We start from the raw sequence: 14,899 nt of genomic DNA, 5'->3' as shown, positions 1-14,899 counted from the left end.
CTTGGATGCCAAATCAATCCGTCACACTGCACTCTTATTTCTGCTCAGTCATCAAATCAACTTCTGAGAAAACTCGTCCCTCCCCTTTTTTTCTATTCCATTAAAAGAAAATAAATAAATAACCACAATTAGCACATGGCTAATCTGCATAGAGGAAAGCCAGCACGCTCTTGGCAGAAGAGGTTGCACTGAGTATATTGTGTCATGACTGGACTGCTGGTGGATATTGCAACTATTCAAAACTGTGTGTGTATGTGTTTATGTGTGTGTGTGTGTTTGACATGGGGACGGGGATTTCTAAAGGGCTGGGGAGGGTAGGAGATTGGGAGGGGTCTGGAGAAGTGCCTGAAAGCAGGACTGGAGTCTAAGGGGCTGAGCAGATGGACTGGACGGGAGATGAGGGGTTGGGGGGCAGAAGATAAACAACTGCTGCTAATTTAATCTGCCACACGGCCACAGAGTCTCCGTCCACACACCATTGTTCTGCGTTGAAGCCCCACGACACAGTCAGTGTTACACACAAGCTAGAAACACCCTCATATGGTGTCACACACAGACAGGATTTCCTTGCACTTTACAAACAACACTGGTATTAGAGAGGGAGATTTGTTTCTACAAACAAAGTGACTGAATAAATGCAGCATACATCATATTAATAGCCATCTATGTGCACAGTGGACCTAAGGAACTTTAAGCTGACATTAGTAGGAGATATCATTTAAAAACAGACATTAACTAAAGCTGACTATAACCTTGAATGCATTTATCTATATTTTATATTTTGAAATACTTTGATGATTCATGGTGAAACTGTTTTTGAGGACAGCTGCAATTCAAGGCATTACTGCTCCTTCAGTATCTTGTCTAAGGGCACGTTAACACCAACTGATTGCAATCGCCACATTGATAGCAAATGAAATGTACATTTAGCACAAACTTTTAAAAACACTCCAAAGGCTGGCATCAGATAACCATTATCATCATCAGTCAATCTCCAGATTATTTTCATGATTGATTAGTCAATTGATTGTTTGGTCTACCGTCATTAGACAAATGCAAAACAGGGTTATAAAAAAAAGAAAGAAAGAAAAAAAGCCCTGTTTCTTAATAAGTACTCAGTTATCAAAATATTCATCTCCTGTTGGTTGGCCGCTATAGTATTTATTTATTAATCAGATAGCTCCTTATTTTAATCAGTACCTTGCATAAAAACGTTCCTGCACGCTTGTTTGGGTTAAACTGAATTGTTTATCATAACTATGTTTTGGCACCAGGACTCAGGAACCATAGAGTGCCACAACCTACAAGAAACCGTGTGCTAAAAGTCCTACCTATGAATAGTTTATCGTTATCTTCACCAACTTCTAAAGCAGTTATGACTGAGACCAGAAGAGCTTACCCCTGAGATGTTATCAATATGCACTATTCATATTTTACACTCTGCAAATAAGAAAAAAAGTTCTTTCATAATCTACCATGAATATAAAAGCACAGAGAGAAAACACCCTGCAGAATCCCAGCAGCAAAAGCAGTGTGGTTCTCCTGTTGCAGACGTGCAGCATTAAAACAGTCTAGACTACTTGTTAAAATTAGCTTTTAAGAAAAGCTTAAGTACAGCCAACAGGTGTGTGGAGATAGCTGGGGAAAGATCTATACCTGAGAGCTAGAGTAAACAAAAAACAAAAAGCAATGGGTAGAAAAAAAACTACCAAATACCTCATGTTCTCAATTAAGCAATTAGTCTGTCCACCCACAGCATCAACCTGTGGATTTCCAACTTTGAGCTGACCGCTGCATGACATAAAAGCCAGGAGGAACTGGGTTGGTTAGAGGGGGCGGCAGCCTGCGCCTGCTGGTGCCATTATCCACGACAGCACCCTACACACCCAGATGTTCACCCAGCTGTTCCCTGGAATTCAAAAGATGTTTTGGGAGGAGAGGGAGATGGGAACTCGAAACACTTGGATGACAAAAATCGACACATCTCAGAGAGATGAGGGATAAACAGTTTTTTTTACAGGGCTGTTTGTGGTTAAATAAGAACAATAGCAACAATAACAGCTAAAAGATGGCAGTTAAAACACTGTTCTGCACCTGCATTAATTTGAGCTGGTTTAAAAATAGTTAAAGAAAACACTGCTGCTGTCACATTTCGGAACATGCTACATTGGGTAAAATGTAGTTTGACAGTAAAGAAATTACTTGTGGATTTTTTCAATAACTTTCATTTACACTGACATTTAACAATCCTACATGCAAAATGAACCTAGGCACTCAAGGTCAAGCCAACCATCCTAACCAAACTAATCTGTTCATATAAAAAGTGTCACAAATAGTGGGTGATATCAGAAACTGAAGTTGATCAATATGGTGAGATGCAACCTTAAATGTTTGATGGTCAGGTGTTGTGGGAACAGAGTTTCTTGATGCTATCTGGCCCAGAGAACAATGCAGAGCTGCATTTGAGATGGGAACTTGGACAGTAATACCATTTCCAAAATCAAGAATTTTCTCAGTAAGAATATTCTCAAAGGCACACCACAGTAATTTTTTCCACCTTAACATCAAATGCTTTCTAAATCCTCAAAAATAACCCTGATGATGTCATCGGGGTTACCTAGACTGGGCTCGAAAATAATATAGCCTACAATCCAAACAGAGCTTTTACTGTGAAAGAGAAGTCAGGTTTGATGAAAAGTAGCTCTTGGCTTGAAACTGGGGGTTCAGTACTTTTACAGCTGGGAACTATAAGAGAGCGAAAGTCACAATATCAGCACCTCTGCTATACGTTTTGATCACTCTCCTTGATATGGGTCAAAGATAACCTTTCTTGAGCAGAAAAATAAAAACAAGCATCTTGGACATCACATTACAAGATGAAGAGAACACATCTTCAAAACATAATGTCAGATAGTTTTATACCTTTCCGCCTTAAGAAGACGCTAAACTGATCACTATCAACTTTTAACAGTGGTGATTAATATCTGTGAGGCACTACCTGGGTCCCAGCACTATACTGACAGACCTGGTGTGCTCTTCACCAACATATCTCCTGTTAAGCAGATCAAAGCAGCTTGCTGTGACTGTCCAGTAAAAAAAAAAACAAAGAATAAAAAGAAAAAAGAAGGAACGAGTGCTGCATGCTGCTGTCTGACCTGTCAGTGTGATGTTCAGGTTGGAGCTACAACAGAGCGAACATTCACCCTGACTGCCGCCTGTCAACCTGTCAGGCCAAACTTATACTTCCAGGTGACAGTGGCTGATTCCTGGGAGTGATACGAGGCAAGGGGTGTTCAAAAGGACTCAGAGCAGGGCCGGCGGGTGGGAGTGCACAATGTGGTGAGAAACGGTAGACTGCAAAACAGATGTTCATCATTTAACTGTGACATAACAGTAAACTGCGAGTGACGTGCACTACACCTGCATGTGCAACAAAAAACGGGATGGGTTTTCTTGTGTGCTGCTCGTAAAAAAGGCACTGAATGTTCAAAATTTTGAATCAAGGTAGTAGTTGTAGGGCTGGGCACTAAACATAAAGACTTTATTGGCAGGGACAGGGCAGAGAGTATTGAAAAATGTCAACAACTGAACGCTGGCATCGACCACGCGGTGTGATTTGTACTCTTATATACTTATTCATGGATCAGCTCCAGATTCAAATCTAATTGAAACATCATACACTGCAACCAAGTGCAATGCAAGTGAGAGTACAAGAGTGGCGGTGTCATTTGGGTCACAGGAGCACTTTCCCCAGTACCGCTCAGAGAAGAAGAAGTGGTCTCTGTTCTACTCTCTTGCTCAGAGATAAGCCACTTGATGAGCTAGTGGGCAGTGTCTCCTCCCGTTAGGAACCGAGGGAAAGACAGTGATCGGTTACATCACGTTGCCAGGGCCCTAGCTCACGCTGCATAGAAGGATGCTTATTCAGGCTGACCACTGGCACCCTGGACGACCCATTACGATAAGTGTGTCACTCGCTACAATGCCAAAAATACCCTGGCTGCTGAATGAGGCGAAGCCACTTAAGGACCTGGCTGGGCCACTGCCTGCCTCATGGTTAGAGTCACAACTCTGACACTGACGTCAAGCACACATGCACAGACAGAGGAAAACATACATGGTCATAGTCTGCATCACACATTGGTCATATATGACAGAATGTACAATTGGTGGGCTGTAAAAAAGCTTGCAGAAAAGATCAGTGTCTACCACGTTTCAGGCCCTACTTGTAAACAAATGAGTGACGGGCTGAACTGGGCTGTGAAGACAGTTGGCATTGTTCATTTGCACTTTGACAAACAGCAAACAACCGCGGACATGCAAATCTTAAGGTCGAGAGAGGAACATGCCAACAACAGTTACTGCGTTCTCAACAGTGCATGTTTAACTATGACAACACAAGAGCCAATTTTTCAGCGTCAGCCACCCACCAAACTCAGTCCACATGCATCTTCGGTGCATAAATCGTTGTCACCTGCCACACTAGCCACAAACAATGACACAGAACAGCCTTTCTGCTGTCGCTTTTGTCTGTGTAACTTTGTCCCTGCTGACCACCAGCTGCTCTTTTTTTTCCCAAACAGTGAGCTGATCAAATCAAAACTAAACAATGGCTCCATATTAAACAGCCTGCCAACTGGACGCCTGGTACACTGCTGTACATGAAGTGAAGGCATCCAGACTTGTGTAAACACTGGCCCATTTCTGTGAAAAATTCACATTGATTATTTAGGTCAGTTCAAAATAAGCACTAAACAAATTCCTTTTTTAAAAAAGGGATTTGAACTGTTTTCAAGTAAAGGTCCGCCTAAAATGAAGAAAAGCTCTAGTTTTGTGTTGTTGAGCATAATGCTAACTTACTGCTAGAGCTGTAACTGACGATTATGTTCATTGTTAATTAAACTTTAAACTCAATATTTTGGCTTCTGTGTCAAAAGAAATTGCTCTTCACAAGTTGCTAGAGGCCAAGGTACAATTATAATTTTAATTAAAATTTAATTTAGGGCTGCATCTAACAATTATTAGCAATTGTTAACGTGATGGTTACTTTCTTCATTTGTCATTTGGCCTATAAAATAACCATCAAGGTTTCCCAGAGCTTAAATTGGCTCATTCATGTGTCTTATTTTGTCTGCCTGGAACCATCATGATATTATCAATTTTCTTTCTATCAATTGCCTATAATTTTATATAGCAATATTAGCTCCTGTTTTCCTTGTCTTGTGACATAAATATCTAGAACACAAGGCTTTCAATGGATTCCAGATTTGGGCATTGATCACATCGACTTCAGTCTGCACAAGCTTTTTTCCGAGTTTCAGCTTGCCCTGACTGCACTCTGCAGCTTTGTTTTTTTTTTTTAAGCCTTAAAAAACAAAACAAAAAAGCTGAAAAAGTGCATAACACATTAGGTAAAACAGAAAAGCAAGGTTATGACTAGAGGGCACGATCAGCAACAACAGATGGAATGACCAAGTTACACAAAAGACATAAAGGGAGAAAACCAACTGTTCCTTGTGTGCTCATGTTCCCATTCCCTCCTCACTTTATATATGAGCCATTGGCTTTTTTTTTTTTTTAAACAAAGAGCAAAGGTGAGCACTGTGTGAGAGCTGGAAGGAAGCATCATTCTAAACCTTCTAGTATCAACAACTGCACCCATTTAAAGGTTAACTGCTTTATTCCATAAAACACACACACACACACACACACACACACACACACACACCATACATCATGTAAATGAAGTCTGTAGTCTCGCACAGACTTCAGAGAAGGATATTACTATGCTAATCTGGAGCATTTTAGAAGGTAAATGTCAAAAGAAATGAATTACCTTTACATTCCCAATGTGCCCCGGTGCAGTAGCCCAGGTTTGACATTTGTCCATGAAGGAACTTGCTTTTCCCAGTGTGGTTTCAAAATGAAACACTGGGTTGAGAATGATTCAGACTGAGTCAGTATCATGGATGTAGGTTAACTTTCTATGCCAATCATCCAAAAAATCTCAACAGCATCGCCAAAAAGAGGGCTCAAAAACCTGATGTTAATAAACATGAAACCAGCCCTTGCTACATCTGGATGGTGATCAGCTGCAGACCCTATAGATGATTCACCTTTCTCTGTTGTGACAATTTGTGAGGACAATTAGGATGACAACAGCAGCAAACTGTGGGTGGAAAAAACACAACAATGCTGGCTTTGGGTTGTCAGCATGATGAAGAAGCCCAATGTCACTAAAGAAAGATGGATGGCTGGTGACACGTGGAGTAAGAGCAGGTCGGCAACAAACACACACACACACACACACACACACACACACACCACTAAGTAACTGCTGCACTTTGTACACAAATACACACAGCTGTCAGGGGCAGACGAAGATCATTCACAAAACACCCCTCGCCCTCCCCTGGGTATCACTGACACCGTTTCTCCCTCATACGCACACACCATGCAGTCTCTCTCTCTCTCACACACACACACACACACACACACACACACACACACACACACACACACACACACACACACACACACACACACACACACACACACACACACACACACACACACACACACACACACACACACACACACACACACACACACACACACACAAAGTTGCCGGGAGGCAGCATGCTGTCCATGTGGCCTGTGGAGAATCATTACTCAGCAGTGCAGACGAAAGAGCCGAGAGTGAACTTCCTTTTTAAAGGCTCCGTCTTCCTCTTCTCCACAGCACCGCCCCCTCCACCACCACCACCACCACCACTACTAAACAGGCTTAACAGTAGCTGGATGTTGTTCTCTTTGGGTTCTTGGAAATGTGCACTGTGTCGACTGAATAGGAACAACTCACAAAGTGTTGGTTTCTAGTATTCGTGTATTCACAGACTGGTGCTTGTGTGTATCCTCTAGTGACACAAGCTTCATTCATCTTTAACTCATAACTTGAAACAAGAATATTTTATGTTTTCTTTAAAATACAAGAAATGTGTGCGAGACCTGCAACTAATATATATGTGTGTGTGTGTGTGTGTGTATACACACACAATAATATGAACGAAAATAGACTGCTATGGATGAAACTACCAATAATAATTTTATTGATCATCTAATCATTAAATTGTCAGCAAGTAAAGAAAATGCCCATTACAAGACATGAGATAAAATATTTGGTTATATATAAATAAAAATAAATTAAATATCAACATAAAATGTCTTGTTATCTCTTAACAGCAGTTCAAATGCCAAAGACTTTCCTATAAGACAAAGAAGTGTCACTATTTATTCCGCAAGCAAATGCTTGAAACAATGACTGAAAAGATTAATCAGTTACTACTCAGCTATGTCCTAAAAATCAGTGCTGTAACAATTTCTTTCATTATGATTATGTTTTTTTTTTGTTTTTTTTAAATGACCATGCTTTTATAATAAATTATTCGATCTTTGGGTACCGGTACTTATTTGAGTTTGGTATGTGGATGTTTGTTTTTAATGTAGGACATCAACAAAGGTGAACTGAGCATTACAATTTATTAGCCCTTTCTTGCAATATAGTTCTACTTTTTAATAGGTCTTTTGAAATTGTGTAACTATTACTATGCGCTTTAGGGCAAGAGCCGAAAAACATAGAACATACGAGGTGGAGAAAATCCCATCTTGTGCTAGTTTAACTGATATTACGAGAGTAGATAAGAACAGAAATCATGGATCAGTGTGGGGGTTGTGTTAGCGGGCAATTGCTAGTTTTACCTGATAAAGAATTCATTAAAGAAATGTAAAACTATATTGTAAAAAGGTCTGGTAATAATTCCCACACAGTTTATTAGTTCAGTGGACTGTTCTTACCTGACTACGCTACACTGGCCTCCCTGTGTTCTGCCCATACAGTTGCTAGCAGAGAGGGGCATATACACAGGTTTTTGAGCTATGGCACCAGCTGCCTAATGAAAAGACCATCATGTTATTTTTCTGGCTAAAACTGCGCAAATCACAACAGTAACAAAAAAGTGTATTGTCATATGAGAGAAAGCTGTTTGTTAGCTTAGGAGTATGATCAGAGCTTTAGTTTTTACCCTGATGCTGCAGAAATAAATGGGAATTTTAAGACAACTCATAGTGACACACTATGAGTTATTAAAGGCTGTTTAATGAATAATGTTCCTGCTTAGGTGCTGTGTTTGACATGTGTAACAATATTGCTTTGGGAAACGGAGGAGAGTGATAGAAAATCCAAATCTATAATATTCCAGAGGAAAAAAACTTGTATAATAAAACGAATTGGTATAGAGTGACATTTTGTGATTATTAACACGTTAACTGTGCGAGGAGGCTTTCGTGCTTTAGAGTTTAATCCCAGCTGTCAGTTATGATTTTGGACAATACATGGCGTTTGCTTATCCTTATATATACCAGTAGAGGTAAATTGGTTACACTTACTTGCTAAACATTTAACGTTATCACAACTGCTAATATATGTTGTTTCATTAGGATTAGCTACCATTAGCTGCCACATATGTATCTAAATGTGGTGGCCGTTCCATGTTAACGTTATAGTTACTACTTACTTACTTAATGTAGGTTAAACACTCTCAAAAGTTTGGTGAAAACACGAAATGTAATGGTTTGAGCAAACTTAAACTACGTACCTACTACTACTACTACTACTACTACTACTACTACCACCAGTATTTTGAGAGTTTACAATGTATAAAAATTGCTTCCGTCCCTCCAGCTGCTGTCCTCACAATAACAACACTTTGGCATGTGCAAATCACTTACTGTTATTAAACTGTGGAGATATATGACATATGATGAGAAGACAAAAGCAGTGTGCCAAAAATACCATTTGAAACTGCGCTGCCACGATGGCACAGCTAGCATGAAAGAGAACACTGACATCATACCATCGATTAACTAACGTCTGCTGTGCTGAGGACTAAAGGACCGTTTAAATGTATGTGAGGACTGAGAAATGACAAGAAAAAATACACATATGAAAAAAATGAACATTGTATCCAGAGTGGTGTTAGCGGTCTATCGGCTGCGTTCAGGGACAGTACAAGTACAAAGTCTGTCCCTTGAAAAACTCAATTAGCTGAATCATAATTAGTCCAAAGACATTTTATTACAACTATTGTAGTAATTTTTCAAGCAGAGATTACTGTAGTTCAAGGTTCTCAAATTTGATAATTTACCGTTACTGTCATTAATTAATGGTATTTCTTTTCATATACCTATATATTATAATATGAGAGCTGGTCAAACAGATTTTAGCTTGAGAAAACTTACATTTTAACAGCAAGAAGGAGTCCGTCAGAATTACTGACTGTTTGCTTATAGATTTTCATTCTGATCTCAAATAAAATTTCAGTACATCTTCAAATAGATGACACAGAACAGCTCTAATGTGCTAAATAATCAGATAGTGGTCTGTTTAAAGCTTTAATTTGTTTTACTTTTAAATAGCAATGCAGAGCCAGGCAACACATTTGCTCTGTTAAATATTTAATATATTCTATTTTTTAGCTATCATGAAGACTGTTTATTTATATGTTGCTTTCCAATTTGCAGTGGTGCTCCCCTTATACATCATTACTAGAGCTGCATGTGCATTAGCAGCAGTCAATTAAACGCCTTGACATTTAATTGACTGCTGCACGTTTTTTTGTCCCGTTTTCAACTGTTGGGCTTTTTTCAAGAAATATTTACAAGGGGTCTTCGACTACTATTTCCCTTTTGGCTCACTCCTGTGCGTTAGGTAGTGGGTGTACTTTGTTTCTACTGTCCAAAGCAACCCCACTCAAATCAACTTCAGAGAATTTGTTTGTGTGCAAGGCGAGACAAAAAAAAAAAACAACACAACACAAAATATTAGTCCTCACCCACCACTCAATTACCACATTAATTCGTCTTCAGCAGGTGGCCCCAGGCAGGTGAATGGCTCCATAAAACTCACCCATCGAATCATTACTGGAGATATATCCGCCAATTAAAAGGCCAATTGTGGCGCTGCTAATGAATGGAGAGTTGAAGCATTTAATAAACTCTACTAAAATAAAGCCTGCAGCACTTATTATGGCCTGCTCTTCTACAGAGGGTTAGCCTGTGAAAAACCCTCCACCTGAACTTTGGTCCACTTGCAGCCACATCAAGCTCTGCAGTCAAACATAAAACACACAACAAGGTCTCTGATTGAACACCATGTGCCAAAGTGATGACCTCAGGTGACATATTGAGTCCTTTATTTGACAACAGTTTTTTAGACATGTGTATTTGCTCTGCTTAAGCAGTCCAATCCTCCACCTTCCGCATCTGGGATTATAACCATTAAATTAATATCTTCCCTGCACCTGCACCGCTGACACCAAGACAAACTCCCGAAAAGCTCCAGTTTAAAGTGATTCTGATTCTACCCAATTCAGTGACACTAATGAGATTTTCAAAAAGCCCTCCTGCCTTCTGCAAAAATGCAGTTTCTGCTACCTTTAAGTACGCTTAGCAGCCCAAATGTTCAATTACCTCCCCAGACACTTTCCTTCCACTTGTACAATGAAAATGAGCCTTGGCTTCTTCAGCAAAGAACTGCTCTGAAAGTGCATGGGCTCACATGAAAGGGTAATGAAAAGGTGTTAAGGAATGTTGGGACAGACATCACTCTTAAGAAACTTAGAGGATATGGTTCCAAGGTTGTGAACACAAACACAGCTTAATACAAACTAGTCTGATTACAACATCACTTTCTCCTTAAATTTGAAATTGGATGCTATATTAGGAATATGGCGCTGTCACCAATGTAACTGTCACTACAGCAACCATTCAGCACAGAAATTCAACAAAAGTGACACACTGCAAAAAAAGTGACACTTTCTCAAAACTCTAATTTGACAACAGAAAAAAAGTGTTGGTGTTTTGTTCACAACACAACTAGAAATAAAGATTGAAGCTACATTGAGATGACAGTAATAAGAGGTGATTCAATAAAAGCAGTGCTACTAAGGCTGGAAAATACCTCAAATTTTTCTAAATATAATTCTTGTAGCGTAAAAACACATGTCTAAAACTAGGCTTTTACTAAACAAGTTAAGCTGAAATGCAGTCAGATCACCCCATAAGCAAAAATGTAAAGCCCCCCCCCCCTCACACAGGAAGTGATAAATTGAAACTAAAAAGGGAAGTCCAATCCTTCCCCTTAACAGCAGCAAGCAGCACTCTAGAGAACCCCTTTTTAATTTATTTTCATAAAAAGCAATACAGACCTATCGGGTTAGTGAACATGACTGCTCTGCATGCAGCTGCTTAATACAAGATGCAATACCAGCCTATTTGGGTTCAAATATTTTAACCTGAAGCATTTACCATCTTGCAGGCAGAGCTACAAGTGGTGGCATCTCTTCTACAGAAGAACAACCCGTTCTTAATTTCCTGGAAACTAATGAGAGACATTCTTGTAGAAATAAACACAAAACAACACATGTGCAACAAAAACTTTGTCATCTCTGATTAGTAGATGCAAAGTAAAATTTCATTAAAAAAAATAAAAATAAAAAAACACATGCAAGCTTAAATTGTATATATATTTGGAGAAAGTGCATGCAAAGACGTGTATGTTATGTAGTATATCATATTTGTCTACCAAAATGAACACATGCTGTAAGACAACAATAAAGATATCCTTTACATACACGTATATATCAAAATGATAAAAATAGTGTACAGGCAGAGCTACACACTTCCCCTGTGCTGCTTATGACACATAAGTGTCGAGTAAACACACAATACATGTGGCTGTTATTACTGAGTCAAGAGATGTAGGTGAGCACTGTTGACATGGTTACCTACTCTGCATGTGGAAGTAAATTAGACTATTGTGAACCTGCTGGGATTTAAAAAAAGAAAAAGAAAAAGCTGTGACACTTGGCTGACACCTTGGTTGCTTGTAAACACAATGCTGCAGCCAGTCGGACCAACTCACGTGGCACACAAGCCTCATCAACTCCTGATCCGGAGACAGTGGAGAACACAGTTTTACAACAGGGCTTATATGACCACACCTACTCTATCTGCTGTACCAGAGTCAGGCAATTTGAACGGAGCAGTGCATGCACCCATCGTGTACCCATCTGCTTCAAGAAAATAAATAAATAAAGTGCAAATTCAGGTGTCCACGTCTGAGATCATACATTCATAAATGAAAGTGGAAATGTGATTCAGGTAGGCCTGGACATATACAGACAATGGTGTCTACATGAGTACATCATCATGCAAATTACTGCAGTGGGAGGAACTGAAAAATATGTGATCATAAAATGCTTTCAATAAATACAACCTGTGACGTTATTAGTCTAAAATGTACATTATAGTGTCTAGTGTGTGTTTGTGTATATTTGGGAGGCTGTTCTGATATTTTACATACATAATATAAAGATATTTCTAACACTGCATATTTGCATCTAACTGTGCACAAAATGAGTATAAATACAGAAAATACACGGGGGGGGGGGGGGGACTATGTTTTCTTGACACGGTGGAGGAACACATAACTGTGCAGAGGGGGCTGTTTTTCTGCAGCCTTCCATTAGATGCAATTATAAATGGCCGAGAGCAGAGGGACGGGGGAGCCAATCAGATCTCAGCTCGCATGTCAACCTAAGACCAACTGTCTCCTGGCTCTGACAGCAGGATTTTTACCTCCATAATTCAAATCCCAAAGCAAAGGCAATCTGCACTTTGCCAACTCCAACCAGCGGGGCCGGTGTTTACAAGGTGGCACATGGAGGAGAGACGCAGAAGGGCGGGGGGGGGCAGGGGTAAAAAAAAAAAAACACACACACACACACACACACACCAAGCCGCAATGAATGAAAACCCTCCGTCAAGATGAATCAATCGCGGCCACAATCACACTTTGATCCGAGTAAACACTTAGCGGATGTAATTGGTGCCTTTCGCCGGACTGTGAGACACATCTCCGCTCCTCGGCTGCTCTCTCTCTCTCTTTTAGCCGACAGAAGGGTCTTTTTTTCTTAATGATTATGCAAATGTTATTTAACGGCTATCGCTGTCATTTGCATCTTGTTTATCGCCTTGACAGCCATTGACACAACTTTGATAGCGCCGGTGCGAGCACAACGCCGACAAAAAGCAGCGGATTGGGGCAGAAATAAGAACGGATTTACGGCACTTAAAAGTCCAAAATGAGGCTGAAGAAGCACTGCGAAGAAACAGCACCTTATCTGCCTCTACACACACACGCACACACACTTTCTCCTGACAAACTCTAGCTCTACTTAGTCAAACTCGTGCCCTGTACCAAGCAGAGACACGCACTAACATTACCACGACTCACCAAGTAGTTTCTACCAGAAAATGCGGCTTGTTTCTCGGTCTAAACACTGTTGCAGGGGGTGGTGTTGGGAGAAAGAGAGAGGCAGCCATTTTAGAGCTCTTGCTACATAGACAATGGCTGGGTCCAATGCAATATGCAACTCTACACTGCTTTTTCTGAGCTACTGAGTGACTTGAACTCAGTCAAAGTGTGTCAGTGCACAAAACGAACTTTACCTGATTTCTGCTTGGAGGTTGTCCAGTGTTTCCCGGGCTCATGGGAGGCGGATGATGGGTCCTTTGTTGCCAACCCGGATGGACCCCACCATACTGACTGCTGCCCATATCCCCTGGTCCCTTGTTGGCTCCTTCCTGATTGTTATAGTCTCCTTGGGGGTAATTCGGGTAGCTCCTGGTAGAGGTGGGGGATGTCAAAAGCTGATTTAAAGTTGGCGTAGACGTAGGTTGTTGGTTTCCCATGTTATACCTCTGATTATTGTAAGAAACAGCCATAGCTGTGGTTCCTCCTGCTGGCTGTTGCTTGCCTGGCTGCCCCCCAGCCGCCGGAGGCTGGTTGTTACGCGGGGAATTCATGGCCCCGTATCCTTGGCCCTGATAAGAAGTCCTGCTCTGGAACGGGCTGTAGTTGTTATAGTGGTTGGGGTAGCCGTGTTCGTGTGAATTAGGGGGGTAAGGATCCATCATGCCCGGCCCCGATGCAGCTGCCATGCCAGGGCTTTGTTGTCCGCCATGTTGATGAAAAGGGGCCCGGCTGTAGTGCTGGTTGTAACCGTAAGGAGGTGGAGGAAAGGGTCCCGGGTGGTGGTGTCCCATTCCGGGATGGTTATTCCCTTCAGGCCCGCCTGTATCATTCTGATTACTGCTATTATTATTTACCCTGGGTAAATTTCCGTTGCCGTTCTTCATGTCAGGATCCCCTCCTCCCCCAGCATTTCCAGCATCGGTCCCGTCCTGCAGCTCCTTCTGACCAGGAGATCCGCCGTCAGGTCCCGGTTCCTTATTTTCATGCTGTTTCTCTCCTGGTACCGACTCCTCCTGTGGGTCCCGATCCGGCTTTTTGAGTTCGGATGGCGGGCTAGTGTTGAGAGTGGCGACGCTGGCGACCTGAGCGGCCATGATATCCCTCTCTCTCTCTCCCGCACTCTTCCTCTACCTCTCTGTCTCAGCACGGCGACTCACTCACAATAAAACTCCGAATAACCATTGAATATACATACAATTATATATATAACAACGTACCCGCTGTCCCGGTTCATTCCCCCCTTTGCCCTCCGCCCGGACCGGTATCCGGTAATCCACTGCGACTCCGTTTAAAGTTAAAAACACACGAGGGGAAAGTTTGTGAAAGAAAAACAGTATAAATTCAGAGGCAGTAAATGAATTTCACCGACACAAGTGGACGTCTGTGTGTGTGTGTGTGTGTGAGTGTGTGTATGTGTGTGTGTTGGAGGGGGGGGGCTTCTGTTACAGAGCGAGAGCGAGAGCGCGAGCTAGAAATCAACCAAACCAGCACGAGGCTCCGCGAGACACAGCCATCTTACCGAGC

General features: G+C 41.3%; 1 protein-coding gene across 2 annotated transcripts in view; it reads right to left on the bottom strand.

Moving 5' to 3' along the window:
• The window catches only part of arid1ab (AT rich interactive domain 1Ab (SWI-like)), a 49,143-nt gene extending 34,244 nt beyond the window's left edge, over nucleotides 1-14,899 (bottom strand). The window contains exon 1 of one of the 2 annotated variants that reach the window (XM_026350087.1): nucleotides 14,593-14,899. Coding sequence is in view for 1 of the 2 variants with exons in the window: in XM_026350086.1 (XP_026205871.1) it covers nucleotides 13,570-14,469 (900 nt within the window). In the remaining variant the exon portion in view is untranslated. Of the gene's footprint in view, nucleotides 1-13,569; nucleotides 14,470-14,592 lie in introns of those variants that run through there. The other variant, XM_026350086.1, reaches the window with a different exon arrangement.

Source organism: Anabas testudineus, chromosome 11 (genome assembly GCF_900324465.2).
Source record: "Anabas testudineus chromosome 11, fAnaTes1.2, whole genome shotgun sequence".
NCBI classification, from domain to species: Eukaryota; Metazoa; Chordata; class Actinopteri; order Anabantiformes; family Anabantidae; genus Anabas; species Anabas testudineus.
Note: the sequence above shows the minus strand (reverse complement) of the source record. Positions and strands in the feature narration are given on the sequence as shown.